This window comes from Corvus cornix, chromosome 3 (genome assembly GCF_000738735.6).
Source record: "Corvus cornix cornix isolate S_Up_H32 chromosome 3, ASM73873v5, whole genome shotgun sequence".
NCBI lineage: Eukaryota > Metazoa > Chordata > Aves > Passeriformes > Corvidae > Corvus > Corvus cornix.
In genome coordinates this window covers 87,964,274-87,981,680 of record NC_047056.1, presented here as the reverse complement: position 1 = coordinate 87,981,680, position 17,407 = coordinate 87,964,274, and the positions used below count along the sequence as shown (strand labels likewise).

The following is a 17,407-nucleotide window of genomic DNA, read 5'->3' as shown; positions in this document are numbered from 1 at the left end:
AGAAGCCATATGGCTCATTGAGATTTTGCCCTGAAGTTTTCATATTTATATCACAACAGCTTGACATGAGTGAAAACCCTGCTGATTCCTAAAGTGGAATAACACAAATAAGCTTAACACATGGCTCACAATCCTAAATGGAACTGTCAGATGATCCAGTAATGCAGTACTTAATTTTCTTTACCTGGAGAGGTAGTTTTACCTTCACATCCACCTTCTGTGCACTTCCTTTTCTCTTTACACTCACTCAGGAGTGCCCCATTTATCTGTTTTTCTGCCACACTTGCTTGAGTTCGTGCACATTGGAAAGAACTGTGCTTTGAGGAATCTGTCTTTTAAGATAAATCAGTGAGCTCAAGACAAATCCTTTTTCCCTTCTGTGCAATCTCTAATGGGAGCTTGCCAAACAGATTTCTGAGTGAATGAAAACTAGCTCACTGAAGTTTGGAATCATTATTACGCTACTTGAATTTCTCATTTCTCTTAAGATTATGAACTCTATCATCTCACTGTCATTATTGCCAGAGTTTTTTTCACCTCTACATCCCAAACTTCCTCGTTTCTTCACAAATATAGAATACGGTTAAATACCTACCACTAGTTGTCTCACCCTGCAATTGTTTAAAAAATTTGTCAGCATGGCCAATTATTTGTGTCTTTCCATGTTGTCTTTCATGGTGTGGTAATATCTCAAGGAGAACTAATGTTCCTAAGTCTTTTCCCAGTTTCCTAAAGATGACTTCATAAACTTTTCTGGATCAAGCTATCTGTAGCAGACATCCACCACAACATATCTTTAAATGGTTGCCGTTCCATTCTGCGTCATCTACTTGAGTGATGTATCAATAAAGTCTTGCCTGTGACATTAATTACATAGTAACCCCCAGGATGCTTCTCTTACTATCAGCAGCGCTGGGAAAACTCTATCTGGGCTCCCCACAGCTTTTGCCCCTGCTGCTAGAGTCCCCTAGTCACCTTTGATATGCTCTGGGTTGCTGTTGGCATTGCCATTGGTGCTGTCATGGACGAGCAGCAAAAGTAAGCAAGCTCTGGTAATCACCCAAACTCTTTCCCACATTGAGATTTCTGACATGCAAATAAACCTCCTCTGAGATCAGGTCTGGTTGACTGGTACCACTCTCCCTCAGAGAAGTGTCTTATCTGTTGTCAACCACTGCTTTATTTCAGTGGTACTGGTGAGGGTGGATGTGTCAGACTCAGACAGCTTACTTGCCCTTCCAGATAAAACCTCTCATCCAAGTAATCAAAGGAATCATCTTCCAGCCTTCACAGTTGTAGAGTCTCTTTCTCCCCATGCCTGAGTGTATCCTCTACCTACCCTGATCTTCTCCTCCTATCCTGCTGTTGTGGATATCACGCTTTCTCCCTTCAGGGTCTCTAAGAACTTCTTCATCTTCCATTTTGTTATCACTGATCCTGTGTAGCCTGTTCTTACTTGCTAGGTTCTTCCCCTGGCACGTGGAAACTAAACCAGGATGCATGACAAGGAGCTTATGCACCTTCCTCCCATGGAGTTCTGCAAACAGGAACATGATTCTTGCTCAAGCACCCCATAAGGCTATGAATTACAGTGAATTTTGTGTAGATTTGAAATTACACCAAAATTATTTCCTGAAAAAATAGATTTTCCCTCTTTTTAAGGAATTAGGGAAAACAAATTACTTCTTTCATTCTAACTATAGTAAAGTGAAATGGCACAAAGAAAAAAAAAATTAAATTATCCTGAGATTTATAAAGAATGACAAATTAAAATATGGACATAAAGTAGTTTACCAAAGGAGGCTAAACCACGTGGAATGATGTTAGTTGCTATTAATATTATAATAATTTTCAGTGCCTTATTTCAAACAATAGTCAACACTCTTTAATTAGATAGTCAGTGCCTTTTTCCTCCCACCCAGCTTTCATGCATATCATTGCATGAAAAATCTTTTCTTCTGCTGCTATCAGAAATGGCAAAGGTTTCATTCCTATTCTTACTGGAGGATTGGTAAAACAAAAGGTAATGAAATAATAAGACTGTGTCCATCCCACTCAGTCCCTTCCCCTGAATCAATTAATTTTTAACTCTCAGTGTTAAGAATTAATAAGTAAAAAGACTATTCCCTTACTCAGAGAATCACAACTGTTTGTATCATTTTAACACATTTCTGAAAATCTTTCACTGTTAATTAATTAATTCTTAATGCTAATCAATACAAAGAGCAAGAAAGTAAGAAAATTGGATGAGTTAATATAGAATTTTTTTTACAATTCTAACATAATAACAACATTCTAGCACATCCACACAAAGGTTAAGGTTGGATGGTAGTAGGCACTGGTGGTTACACATTTGCAAAACAAGTTCACTTGCTACTGTTGCTCTTACACCAGCATTTTTTTACAAAGCTGTAAAAAAGATATATGACTAAGGATAAGTCAAGTAGCAAACAGGTTATAGGTTGAAATTTTTTCTATAAAAGTAACTTAATCAGAAAACAGTTTTTATGTTTTCAGCATTTTCTGTCTCTTCTAAATATTTGTTGAAGAATTTCTGTACAAACATTTTTGTACAAATGTTTTACTGTTGCTGATTGATTTCAATACATCTATTTTGTACTAAACATATGAAGCGTCTCACTTGATCTGAAAAGTTTCTGAAATAGCAAGTCTGTGACTGTTGACAAAAAGGAGTGGTGTGCAAGGAAAAGTTTATAAACTGTCTTCTCTCACTGACTTATCAGAAATTTTAAATTGGCCATCACAAATTAAAAAGGTAATGTTCACTACACAGCTGACAAAAAAGAGAATGCCCAACAGACGAAATGTGAAAGAATCCAGCCCAGAAATTAATTAATTAAGTTCAGATGATCTTTACAACTATGCTTATTTCCATTAGACAGATTTAACCTTTTTGCTTGTTTGATTCTTAGCTACAATTTATTAATTACAATAATAGATTGTCTTTAATAGGCAACTAAAGGCCTATTAGAATAAACCTGAACAAACCCCAAAAGTATACGCCAAAATGATTAAATTAAACAGTCAGCTGAAGGACAATTTCCTTTACAGTTGCACAATATATTGCATTAAGTATTATACTTCTTTATCTACGTATAAGCATACACTCATAGCATATAGTATGCTTCTCTGTTAGCATACGATATATCAAATAATGAATATTTATTTGGAAACCACTTTTTTTTTAAGGAGCAAGAAGCATATTGCATATTCAGAAATTTCATTCTGCTGATATTAATGAGTTTCCTTTTCTACTGTATTTGCTTATAATACTTCTAGGGTAGAATTTCTAAATACCATAAATGAACACTAAAAATAGATTTTACTTTGCTGAAAAGGACTGTCCTTTTTAGGCTATTACTAAAGGTCAAAAGCCTAATTTATAAAAATGGCATGGAAAATAAATTACCTGAGATAAATTTCCATTTCTTTATGTGAAACTATTGATATTTGTTTGTTTTATTTGCTCAGCATAAATATGTACATGAAATGTTTTGATGTATAGTACTGAATGCTCCTATAATCAGAAGTGACATCTCTTCAATGTTGCTATTTTTTAGGAAAATAATTTAATAAATAAAACATTTGCTACTAACATTTTAAGGAATTAAATCTGACAACAGTTTTCAAATTCAGTATTTAGCTGTAAAAGTATGGACTGCAAAATATATCTCATTGCAGACTGCTGGCACAATTATGACAATATAGTGAAAATAAAATATCTACCAGAAAGACAAAAGTGTGTCATTTGGATGGCAATTTCCTAAATTACAACAAGTAGTCTGGTAATGGTGTTAAATATGCACTCATGAGGACAAGAAACTTTCAAGAACTACCAAGCAGGTAGCAGCACCAGCACTGTGATTCTGTGATCATAACACCACTGCAACAGCATTGTTTCAGTCTTTTTTAACTTACCTTTTATCAACAGAGCTAAAATGCACTTCTAATGTTGAAATAAATCACTACCATTTTCCAAGATAAATTAAGTAAGTTGAATACTTTACAATAAAAATTAAAATGCATTTAGTTATGGGAGATAACCCAGTGTGCAAAAGCACTATAAAGCTATATAAAGACATGCCTCTCCACGCCCCCCAAACCCTGCCCCCAATCTATATGCAACTTACTGTTTTTCCAAAGATAATCCTTTTGAAATGAATGGATAAAACAATTTTAATTCAAAAGTTATTTGATCACTTTAGAGAAATATGTGGGGTTTTTTTCATCAACTTAACACGGATCAGTAGCTCTTACCCCCAAAGACTTTCATAGACTTACCATAAAATCCCAGGAACACTAATGAGCAAGAAGTTAAATACCTAATAGTTGAGTTCCTTGCAACTGTAAATATTAAATATCTTAATGCTAAAGATAAAATTGTCTCTATTAAAAGTTCAAAAACTTGAGAAGCTTAGATGTACCTCTAAGCTTGCCATTATTTTAAAAACTGCCTGCTTATCTTGGTCTGCTATGGGACATAAAAAAAGAAAAGATCTCCAGAACTGAGATGATTAAAGACTAATAAAAGTAAATAAAAAAACAGAAGTACCCTGGATGTGGGTAGGAAATAGAAAAATAACTGAAGCACGCATATTTTCATATTACTTGAAATTAAGCTGAGTATTATAATAACAGTTTAAAAGCATAACAAGTATTTTCTTACACTTCAAATTTATAGAAAATCCATTCTTTTCTTTGGAATCCAAATTCTAATTTCCATTAAAGGAATTGCTTTGAGATTCTGTATATAAGCAGTGGAAAGGCATTTTCTCTGATATCCGTACTTGAAAATTGAAAATCATATACTTTGGGTTTTTTTAATGGAAGGATATTTGAAAAACAATACTTAGCATTTTTCAAGTAAAAATATATTTTCTTCATTATATATGATAATGCAGAGCATGCAAGAGTGCTGAAATAGAGTATAAGACCCACATCACAAATTTTAAAATGAAGATCACACAGAGATGTATATACTTCTCCATACCTGTATAAATTTCTGTAAAAATATAAAAAAGAAGAAGTTGAATATATTATTTAGGTGCATTTTTTTTCTTCAAAATACACAAGTTTGTAATGAATAAACAATGAAGATATATCTGTATCCACATCTGTGAATTTCACATTTCAACATGAAAACATGCTTCACTCTTTCTCAGAAACCAAAAGAAGAATTCCACTAAGGAAAACAACAAAAATTTATTTCTACTGAAATATATGGTAAGGCTTGTGTTTTCGTTCTTTATTTTATCTGCATCAGCATTCAATTTAAATTAATAGTATGTGTGGCAAACTTACAGAAAGCTTGTATCAAGCTTAGGTTTTCCTTATGGCCTAGAACTTGTGGGTGTCAGTTTGAGTTGCAATAATGGCTACCTTTAGTTCTGGTGGTTAAACTCTTCTGAGTTCTGAGATCACACTTTCATTTTCTTAAAATTGGAGTGATTTGACCGATATTATTTATAGCAATTGATATCAAGATTATTAATCTATTACTTTTATTTTTTCATAGTGGCAGATGACCCTATGCCAGAAGTAGGCTCACTATATAGAAAAATAAAGCTAAAAACATTTGCATCAGTAGTCAAAAAAACCCCTCTGAAATTTGGTAAACTTTTCTTTGAGCAGCAGCAATGCCTTCATGATTTGCAGGGCAGCCCTGGAAAAGGTAACCATGTTTTAAGTCTTTAAAAACAGTAGTTTGCACATGCTTTCTGGAAAACTAAGGGCCAGATTTCCATTTGCAATGAAGATAACTTGTATCATCTCCATAACTTAAATATGCTTCCTGAATAGAGGATCTTGTACGCCATTCCCACAGAATAACTGATGAAATTCAAACCCCTTATCAGCTGGAGGTGACTGGATTTACATATGAAGTATTCCCAGATTACTCATGGCTGCAAAAGCTTAGAAAATTCTTCTTGTGGATCAAGATGTGTCCCAAGGTGCAAACTGAAAGCAGAGTTGAATCTACAGCACTTACCTCACTGAATTTATACGGACAGAGTTAAGCAAACAAGGCTTTTAGAAATGCCTTTGTGTTCTCAGCGCTGTTCTGGAAGGCCACAGCTCTGCTACAGACCTTGTCATGTCTGCCAGACCCTTGTGGATATCTAACATAACCAAAAGCACCTAAATAGACACTAGAAATGTCTAGGAAAAAGCCTTTCTCTCTGAATTCTTTCATTTTGGAGACAGAAGCAGCTGAATTTATTCATCTAGTTGTCAGCTTTTAGGAACAATACAAAACCCAATAGAAATATCAGAAGAAATTCCAAAGTCCTGCAGTGACTTCGTATATGAGCCAACAGCAGGTCCCAGCTCATACTGATTTCCATTTAGGCATTATATATCCTTCATCGTTCAGAGGCAGTGCATGTTTTCTAGGTGATTTAACCCAAACATGGACACTCTGCTTCTCTTCCCTCAAAAAGCTCCTACGTGATGCAGAGTGCCTTTCATATATCTATGCATCAGTTTCATTTTTCCCCTAAATAAAATTTTATTTGGCTGTTCAATGTCAAGAGAGTTGCAAAACAAGATAAAACCTGATGTTGAACAGAATATAGTGGTTTGTGGTCTAACACAGAGATATGCTAGAAAGAGCCACAAGTCTTGCAAACCTGCCTTTTCACATGGGGCTTGGCACAGGAAAGACTGAGGTTTGGCCTATGAGCACTGGAAAAGTAATTGCTCCATTATCTCTACTCTAGCTTTTTGCCTTCATGAGCACTTATATTTCTTACTTATTATCTGTTTTGTAATTAGCTGTTCCCATAATAGAGTGTCCTGTGATGAAAACTCCATTATTACTCTTGTTTTCCAACAGACTTAAGCATTTTTTTTCTGCTGAGTTGCCTTTCTTACTAGTTTACTTTCTTTTGCAACGTGTTTGATGGTCAATTACCATTTTTGCTTTAATCTTAATTGGAACACATTTGGAGACATGTGTCATTAAGGCTGCAAGATATAAGTAGACATTTCCTCAGAACTGAATTTCAATTTTCCTCTGCAATTGCACATATTTGATTTAAAAGGTCATACCTATTTAGCAACATCTAGACAAAATACATACAGTGCATTTTTTGAAATGAGTAATGTAAATAATTTGGATCAAAGGATAAAAATCTTTGCTCCATTCATTAAAAACAAGTTACTAAACAACTGGTGTTTTTTTTCCTTTATTTTTTAAGGAAAAAAAAATCATGTTAACTCTCATAGGACTATCATATATCCAATATAAAGTCTTTAATTGAAACAGGATTTTTAATGCTTTCTTCCTTCTTGAGCTTTCTTTGGAAACAGCAGATTACTGGCTCAGTCCATGTGTCACAGAAATGTTGTTAGTTAGTTTCATCTTTGCCTCAAATACCAGTGTAGAAAATGGGGAAAATTTGCAGTTCTGGTGTGGGAGTGCAAGATCTGTTCTTAGCTATCAATAGTACCAAATAAGAAAAAAAACAGCCTTATAAGTCTTACTTTATCTTCTGTAAAAATGAGCTGGTCTAGAAATTGTAGTGAGAACGTTCACCTTTTGCATGCTAAGAATTCTGAAAAGCAGCTTGCCTGATACAGGGACAAACTCTCTCTGCTACATTCTCAGCAGTGACTGCTCTCTATTAGTTGTGAGTAGCTTCATTGATGTGGCTATGGGATACATTAAAATGTTGGCATTTCAAAGCTGTCAACAGTAAGGTTCCATTTATTGCTATGAACTTGATTGTTAAAAGAATATTTATTATACCTCAATGCTCTTTAGTACAAAACACTAAAACCACCAATACAAACAGCATGGATATACATCTAGATGTTATAACATTTACTAATTGCAGTGCTTTTGAATATGTTTGAATTTTTAATGGGACAACACAGTATTTTCTGATAGAGCCATGGGAGCTTTCATTCCACCTTTCGTGAAGCCATTAGGACCCCTAAATGAGATACTGCCTCACCATATGTTTCTCACTCATTTTGCTCTCTGCCAAAGGACTTAACATCAATTCTGTAATAACTGTGATTCTATTATAGAAAGGCTTCAATTTTAGAATCAATATCATAATAGAAAGGTTATTACAATAATTTCTCAGCTAGGGTACTGTAACGGAATCAAAGTCTTGATAATATTAAGAATATTAAAATACTTGATTTGTCTTGCACTCAAAACACATTTATCTTCCTTCCTTCTCCCAGTTCCAGTTGCTTTGTCAGCAGTGAATACAACAGCTTCTCTCTTCTCTGTTTCTGAAGAACTTCAGAATGTCCACTGATACAAAATGTCCCATATACATGACTGTCACTGTTGTACCTCAGTTAGGATAGAAAACAGGTGAAAGTGGAGACATTCCTAAAATGCGTATTTGCAGGTACAAATATATTACAACCAAGCAGAAGCAACTGTACCAGACATACTAAGGTTAAATACTATATGTAAAGAACATCACACTGCAGTATATGTAAGTGGCAGCATGACCATTTCAGCTTTAAAGCATGAGGTGTGATAATGACTTGTACCATACAGGTTAGTGGCAGAACACTGCTGAAAACCAACAAAAACAGAGAACTGGACTTTTATAACTGGGTTGTCATGTTTGATTAATTAGAACATATTCACAAACACATACGGTACTTCTGGCATGGATAACTATTATAAATGGAAAAGCATATTATACAGACCTAGATGCTATTTTTTTCTCTGTTTAGGCTTAGTCACAGCACAGGCTCAGTGGGTCTCGGTAACTTCTAGGATTACTGTGGGTTTACACAAGAATCTCTTTCTCTAACCAGATTAATAACACAATATGGTGTAGATTTTCTTCCATTAATCAAGTCTTGAGCTTCTCCAAACCAAGGTCAAAAGAGTTATGGTATAAAAATATAGGGACTTTGAAGTTCATTATTTTGTACCTTTTTGGGACTACAGGTAAAACTCCATGATTTTGGAAAACAGAAAATCAATTTTCAACTCCACGAGGACAAGGAACTTGGCCAAAATAGGATGGAAATACTTCAGCTATCATATTTATTAAATAGAACATTATTAGATGTTGACAAGGATGTTGTTTTATATCCGAAAGTCTTATAAGTTTATTCCATTTTCTCTTGAATTACACATAGGTGGACTGCTAGTATACTCAAGCTGTTTGTCCGAACATTTGGGAAAAGTCAAAGGTAGTAATTTCAGTGGCCAAAATTCCAATGAAACACTAGAACTTCTAGAAAGACCGTGATCTGCACTACATGTGGGGAAATCTACTCTCAGAAGAACACTGATGGAGAGGAATGCATTAGTTTTACTAAGGTTACACCAGCAGCATCAGAAGATAAAATTCTCCAGTGCTCTCTATCCACTTACTTTATGAAAACTGGATTTTCTAAAAAAGACTTGGTGCCCCCAGGAGAAGTAAAACTTCATTCACCTATCAGACTTGTAGAGTTAATATTCACAACCTGGACTAGAGACATTTGAAGAAAAATCTAGATATATGTCACTGTCCAAGCATCATTGTTCTTAAAAGGCTTTGATGTCTTCCATTATTCTATGAAAGCCAATGGAAAGAATTAAAACATTTTTTCTAAGTAGACAAATCTGTGCTTTAAAAAACCCAAACAAACAAACAAACAAGCCCACTGCGCCTTCCAAGAAAAATACAGGAAACTATGAGTACAGAATAATACTTTAATTAAATTTCTGATGACTTTTCATATTTATATACAACTAATAAAAAAGTTTTTAAATATAAAAAAGTACCCCTTCAGGATATTATAAAAAAATGAAAATGAATAGCATCTTTACTTGCTCCCAGAAGTCTAGAAATGTGAAGAAAGCAAAAATTTGCTTTTTCCTTTTTAAAAAAACATGAGAAAATGAGGGGAAGAGAAAAGGAAAAAATTAAAACTTTCTGGTCATAATCTTCCTTAGTCTCCTTGTCAAAATAAACAAAAATAGTCAAGGAAATAAACACAAAAGCAAGATAAACATATGTAAACCAGTTTCTATATATAGAATCAGTTTCTAGCTTAATCTGACAGGCTATCTTTTGTATGAATGCACCTGAATGTCCAAATCATGCTCTGAATTCCTTATTTCCACAGTCTGTATAGTAGAGGTCTGCTGTACATCTGATCTGCTGGTACATGTTCCTGATATATAATATGTTCCTAGCAGTAGTGCATGCCCTTCAAGTCAGATATTGTGATGGAACAATCAATTCATTGCAATATACTATGGAAATACAACTTCAGATTGCTTTCCAGGTAAATGACAGCATTCATCATACAGCATTTATGGTTTTCCACTGAAAATATCAGAAGCAAGAAAATCTGTGAAAATACTCAAAACCAAAGCAGGTGTTCCTATATAATTTTTACCATTAACATAATGTTTGTACTTTCTTAACTAAGTAATTCTGTAATCTTTAATTAGTGCACACAAAGCTGTTCATTAAAATAACCTGAATATAGCCACACAATTAGAAAACATAGTTTAACTAACCATTATGTAGGCTTACAGTGGATCTGTTAAAGGCTACATTTACAGAAGTTTAATACTAAATAAACAGATGGTGTGAGACAGAGTAGAGTTTCCATATGAAACTAAGTCTACTTTTATTTATACCCATATAAATCTAGGTAAAATCAGTATAAGAATTTGATTTTGGAAGGTGTTGAATAAAGCTGTGAAGAAGTAAACAACCTCAGACATCCTGTATGAAAAATATTATCATAGAATAGAATAGAATCATTGAATCATTAGGTTGGAAAAGACCTCCAAGGTCATCGAGTCCAACCATTGACCAATCATCACCCTGTCAACTAAACCACAGCACTAAGTGCCAGTCTTTTCTTGAACACCTCCTGGGATGGCAGCACTGGTACTTCCCTGGATAGCCCATTCCAATGGTTAATCACCCTTTCAGTGAAGAAATTCTTCCTGATGTTCAACCTGAACCTTCCCTGGTTCAGCTAAAGGCCATGCCCTCTTGTCCTGTTTCTTGGTGCCTGGGAGAACAACCCCCACCTTGCTTTAATCTCCTTTCAGGAAGTTGTAGAGATTAATAAGGTCTCCCCTGAGCCTCCTCCTCTACAGGCTAAGCAACCCCAGCTCCCTCAGCCACTCCTGATATGACTTACACTCCAGAACCCTCACCTGCTCGGTTGCCCTTATATGCACATCCTCCAGCACATCAGTGTCTTTCTTGCAGTGAGGGGCCCAGAACTGGACACAGGACTTGAGGTGGGGCCTCACCAGTGCTGAGTACAGGGGGACAGTCACTGCCCTGGTCCTGCTGGCCACACTATCGCTGATTCAGGCCAGGATTCCATTGGCCTTCTTGGCCACCTGGGCACACTCTGGCTCATGTTCAACCGCTGTCAACCCCAGGTCCTTTTCTGCTGGGCAGCTTTCCAGCCACTTTGCCCCCAGCCTGTAGGGATGAATAGGGTTTCTGTGACCAAAGTGTAGGACCCTTCACTTCGAACCTCATACCATTGACCTTGGCCCACTGAATCAGCATGTCCAGATTCCTCTGCAGAGCCTTCCTAACTTCCAACAGATCAACAATCCTGCCCAACTTGGTGTCATCTGCAAGCTGCTTGAGGGTGCACTTGGGCCCTTTATCCAGATCATTGACAGACATTAAACAGGACTAGCTTCGCTACTGAGCCCTGGGGAACCCCACTAGTCACTGGCCATCACATGGATGTGAGTCCATTCACCACCACTCTCTGGGCCTGGCCATCCAGACAGTTCTTAACCCTGTGCAGAGTGCAACTGTCTTAGCCATAGATTACCAGCTTCTCCAGGAGTAGGCTCTTGGAGACAGTATCAAAGGCTTTGATGAAGTCCAGGTAGACAACATCCACGCCCTTCCCATCATCCACCAGGTGGGTCACCTGGTTATAAAAGGAGATGAGGTTGGTCAAGCAGGACCTGTCTATCCTAAACCCATGCTGGCTGGGTCTGATCCCCTGGTTGTCCTGTTGGTGTTATGTGATCACACTCAAGATAATCTGTTCCATACCCTTGCCAGGTGCCGAGGCCAGGCTGACAAGCCTGTAGTTCCCTGAATCCTGCTTCCAACCCTTCCTGAGAATGGGCATCACACTCCAGACAACCTCCAGTCATCTGGGACCTCCCCAGTTAGCCAGAAATGGTGACAAATGATGGGGAGTGTCTTGGTGAGCTCTTCTGGCAGTTCCTTAGTACCCTCAGGTGGATCCCATCTGGGCCCATAGACTTGTGAGTGTCTAAGTGGCACAGCAGGACACTAACTACTTCCTCCTATAATGTTCTCGGAGAATCTCAGTTATATTTTATGAATCTTGCCAGCAGGGCTTACCTTTTCCATTGAGCATATGAGACACTGCTAGTCTCTTGAAAGATGGCTATAGAAAGGTTGATTTTTTTAATTTTTAATTAGTTGCTGAAATATCTAAATGAATACCAAAGTCTTCTGGAAATCTGGCTCCTTTTGTAAGATGTACTCAAGAGACTAGTATTTCTAAACATGTACTGAAAATTATTTTATGTCTTCCTGCACAGAGGCAACTCTGATACTGCAATAGTCATTTACTTGTTATTGTACTGGATTTTATTCAGTAGAACATAAATTAAAACTAATAAAAATGACAAACTAAATTTTGACCATTAATTAACATAATAAGCACAAACATGAGTGTTTGTTCATGAGCTCATGAATAATGAATTTTATTCAACCATCTTCCCTAAAGGGGAAAAGTCCTGCTGTCTCACCATACCAGGAAAATTGCCTTTTAATGATTATTCTGGAATCCTAAGTAAGTATCATTATATTGAACTGCTGGAGGAAAAATGCATTTATATTTAATTTATAAATCAATAGGTGCTTTTAATTGAGACTATCACTTGAACTAGATTTGTTCAAGAACATCACACAATTTGTTACTTTAAATTATTTTAGCAGTAAATGTTTAAAATTTAACCCCAAAATTTCTATGAAAAAGGTCACAATAACCCTTGAAATTTAAATGTATTTCCTTTAAAAGCATCAAGACAAATAATCACACACATTTTCTGGATCCAAGATAGCTATAAATTGTTTTCTAAAAATGATAAAATAATTTAGAGAATGCCTTGACCAATAAAATTAGAGACAAAACTGTTTAGAAAATCAACCAATCTTTGTGATGGGAGCTTAATGGGTATATACCTCTTATTTTGTAAGCAATTGTGTTCTGTTAACAAACTGATGTTAAAGTATCAATTTTGTTTAACAAAGAAACACACCCAGCAGATGTATAAACAATATCCCCTTCACTTTACTTGCATCCTAAGGCATATATTGAAAGCTTTGCTTGAGAAGGTGAAGGACTATTAATGCTGTAGGAAGAGTGAAATGCATTTAGACAACTGACAGAAATGCCTTCTGAAGTTAATTATGTTTGCTTTCCCATCTCCCTTGGTGTTCATTACCTTTAAACGGAGCCACACATTGGCAGAAATAATTACCAGGTTGGTCAATGCAGGTGGCTCCATTCTTGCAGGGAAATGAAGCACACTCATCTATATCTGTTTCACATCTTGCACCTTTGAAAAGATGAAAGATTTGAATACTTACTAAAAAATCCGGTGCCAATTTCTAATTCATTTGCACCACAAAAATCTGAGGTAACTTGTGAAAATAAGCTAACATACATCAGCAGATAAACAGCCACATTACTAATACCAGCATTCATTTAGTTCTAATCAGCACAAATACATACCAACTTATTTCTGAGTTCCTAAATGGTAACTAGTCTTCCTTGTGTGTGTAAGCTTTGAAGGCCCTTTTATATGCAGACTAATTTATCTTGTGCTATGTAGTTCACAGACACAGTCAGTGTTCCAGTTTGTTGGAATGCAAATTAAACATTACACCAGGGCAGATAAAGAGAAATGAGAATAAAACACAAGCAAATTAGTCAATAATGTCTTAATGGATGCTTTGTGGACTATCTGGCTGTGGAAAACAAGGCTTGCTATGAAAACAACTCACCGGTAAAACCAGGTAGACAGATGCATTTATATTCACCAATAAGGTCTGCACATGATGCATTATGAAGACATGGAGAGGAGTGACATTCATTTATATTTGCTTCACAAGTTGTACCTATGAATATAGAATCAGGGAAAGGGGAAAGAAGTTATTCCATGGCACATTTAGGTAAATACCAACATTTATTTTAACTGAATATAATTCACATATCAGAATCTATTTGTAATCCTTTTTATATTCAAATCTGGGTGTCTGTGACAGATGTTCATCTTCTTAATGTTTAAGTTGTTCACTAATTTTTCAAATACGTTAAAAGTACAGTAATCAAATATTTTACTAAGGTTTAAAGCAGAAAATTTTCTTATTATAGAAATACAGAAGAACAGAAACCAAATGACATTAAGTATAATAGACTGCACTGCAGTAGTGTGAGAGGAAATATTTCTTGTGTTCATGATAAGGCAAAAGATGTATTCCCAAAAAACTGTGAAAAAGAAATCTGTTATAGACAAGAAGAAAATTTATTCCAATCTAGACCATAAAAACTCCACATAACTACTCAAAGTATAAAAATACTTTATTGCTAATATTTTTCACTGAACCTAATTTCTTATCATTTGAAGAAAAAATGAAAAATTACATCAATTGCATGATTTGGGAAGTTAAAAGCATTTAAAGAAATATTTAAATTTAAAAATGCAAGTGATAATTGTTCTCAATATATGAGTGGTAGAATTGTAATATTTTGCACTGGGACATTTGAATTATGGATTTATTTGTATTTTAATGATTAAATATACATGATGTTTAAAACAGGGCTTTGAAAAGAAAATGGATACACTTTAAATTCCTGATCTAAGCTGAAAACATAGCTGCAGCTATTAATTCATCCATTTATCAAAGCCATTAAATTTTTTATATAAATATTCCAAATATGCCAAGAACAAAACTTTTACCACACAGCTGTTTTATCCCCTCAATTCAGTGATATTAAAGCTTCCAAATATTAAAAAACTTGCAGAAAACAGTATTTCCTATTTTCAGAATTTCACTGAACCCCACAGATCCATTTTCAACAGCCAAGACACCAATTAGCAGAAAACACCTAGTTCCATGCTGTCATGAAAACAGAACATGTAATTTAGTCAAGATACACTTTTTCTAACTGACATGTTTATGACTTCAGATGACACCCTTATATGAATACATGCATCTCATCTGATATGTTAAAAAAAATTGGTGTAAAACTCTGAGTAAATTTACAAAGTTATCGTTCTGTGGATTTTTTTATACCTTCAAATCCATCCTGACAGATGCAACTGAAGGCATTCAGGCGATCAACACAAGTAGCTCCATTGTGACAAGGGTCACTAAGACACTCATCCACTTCAATCTCACAGTTATGACCTGGAGGCAAGGGAAGGATTCATTTCATTAGGAACACACCATTGGTGAATCATCAGTGCAGGCAGCAACAACAAAATGAAATAACTGAACTTAAGTACAGGGAGCTCTTGCCAATGAGCCATAAATTGTCTTTGGGGAACTCATTTCTTGGTGATTAAAGGAAAAATCAGAGTATAGTGTTAGTCAAAGATTTTACAGATTCTTTTACAGATGTACTCAAAAAGTTGCATATTTTCATATTTTAAGGGCAATAAAATCTTGAGTTTTCCTAAAACATCACAAAAGTGTAAATATGGTTTCTATTAAAATAGCACAATCTTTCTCTGTAATATTATTTTTTCGTTAATTTATCAATTAAAGGGGTTTTTTTAAAAGATCTCTATGGGACATATTGGGAAATGTTTTCGTTATGGACAAATATTTTTCATATTTTTAAAAAATGAATTATCGGAAAGTTAGATACTGACTTGTATTTGTAAATGTGCAGGGGAAAAATATTGATGCTGATTTCTAGTTGTGAACGATGTAGCTAATATTTTTTTCTGGCATCAAATTCATTATTACTGATTCTTAAAGATAGACAAAGTTCCTGACTCCTTCTGAAGGATTTTGAGGGTTTTAATTGACTAGAGAAAAACTATAAAAATACTAATCTAGTGTTATGTAGATATTAATATAAGAATTTAAACAAACATTTCAATTTAAAAAGATCTCACCAAGGATTATCACAAGTAAAATCATACAATTTTACTTTATATTTTTATAATATTACTAAAATAAACCAACCATAGAAACAGGATATCGAATTTCATTGCATTAAAGACAAAAATACTACAGCTATTAAATTACAGATTATTTCATCTAAATGGATGCCTCTGTAAGGATGTAGAACAGCAAGTTAAGAGGTATGCAGTCTTCTCAAGATTTCAATTCCTCTGATTGTCTCTGTCGTCCTTGATTATTGAGGGAGATTTTAGTGTATTCTTATTCCTGCTTTAGGAGCCCTGTGAAAGTCCCTGGAGTTAGACAGGATGGATCTGGGTAGCAGAGCTGATCTGCCACTCAGGGAATTCCTACTGCCCTTGATTATTTCATCATAGAGTGGATCAAAAATACCTGCATATGTATCTAGAAAGATTTTTTTTTTTACACTGTAGTTTGAAACACCATGTCAGTATGCTGACATACCCAAACTAGTTTTAATCTAGTCAGTCTAATGACAATCGACTGAAGGGTAGATGCAAACATGAGTAGTTAAACCTGCCTAGGATCTTGGATGCATGTTTGGCAGTTGAGGCCCTTGTTACTGCAGCCTTATTGTTACAGAGAGCACAAAGGAGATAAATTAAGGCCGACTTGCATATGGCTGGGAGTTCAAATCACATCAGTATAAGACAGACACCATGTCTAAAATAGTATAAAGAGTAATTGGAGTGGAAATATTGTAGTCAGTATTTTGTACAGCTGAATGCTCTTACTCAGCCAAGTACTTTTGTGTGCCAGGAAACAAAATTTGTTTCTGCCTGAATCTGAGGCACACTGCTAAATTATCTATTGCTGTTTTTGAACAAACATCTTTTCTCTGGTTTAGGACTGACAGAAACATGTTAAACAACACTTCTATGAACTCACCTATAAAGCCAGGTGCACAGAAACAGAGATAGCCACCCACTATGTCTTTACAGATGCTGGAGGCTCCACATGGTTGTGATAGGCAGGCAGCAACATCTGTTTCACATAACTCACCAGTAAAGCCTGGTGAAAAATACAGTAACAGAAGACTTAAGAAATTTATTACATTTAATGTGAGAAAACAGACAAGTGATAGACAAATTTAACATATACTTTTCTTATGTTTTAAAATCTTATTTAGGATAGGGTAAAATATTCCAGTTTCCTTGAACATTTCAGTTTCACATACAAAGCCACTCTAAAGGGAACAAAGTAATAATGATAAAGTC

General features: G+C 35.2%; 1 protein-coding gene across 1 annotated transcript in view; it reads right to left on the bottom strand.

Annotated features, from left to right (window-relative positions):
• EYS (eyes shut homolog) overlaps window positions 1-17,407 on the bottom strand; it is an 852,840-nt gene that overhangs the window by 520,484 nt on the left and 314,949 nt on the right. Inside the window, exons 16-19 of the mRNA XM_019287512.3 lie at window positions 17,079-17,201; window positions 15,333-15,446; window positions 14,040-14,153; window positions 13,478-13,591 (exon numbers count right to left, since the gene is read on the bottom strand). Of these exons, the coding sequence (XP_019143057.3) occupies window positions 13,478-13,591; window positions 14,040-14,153; window positions 15,333-15,446; window positions 17,079-17,201 (465 nt within the window). The remainder of the gene's footprint in view (window positions 1-13,477; window positions 13,592-14,039; window positions 14,154-15,332; window positions 15,447-17,078; window positions 17,202-17,407) is intronic.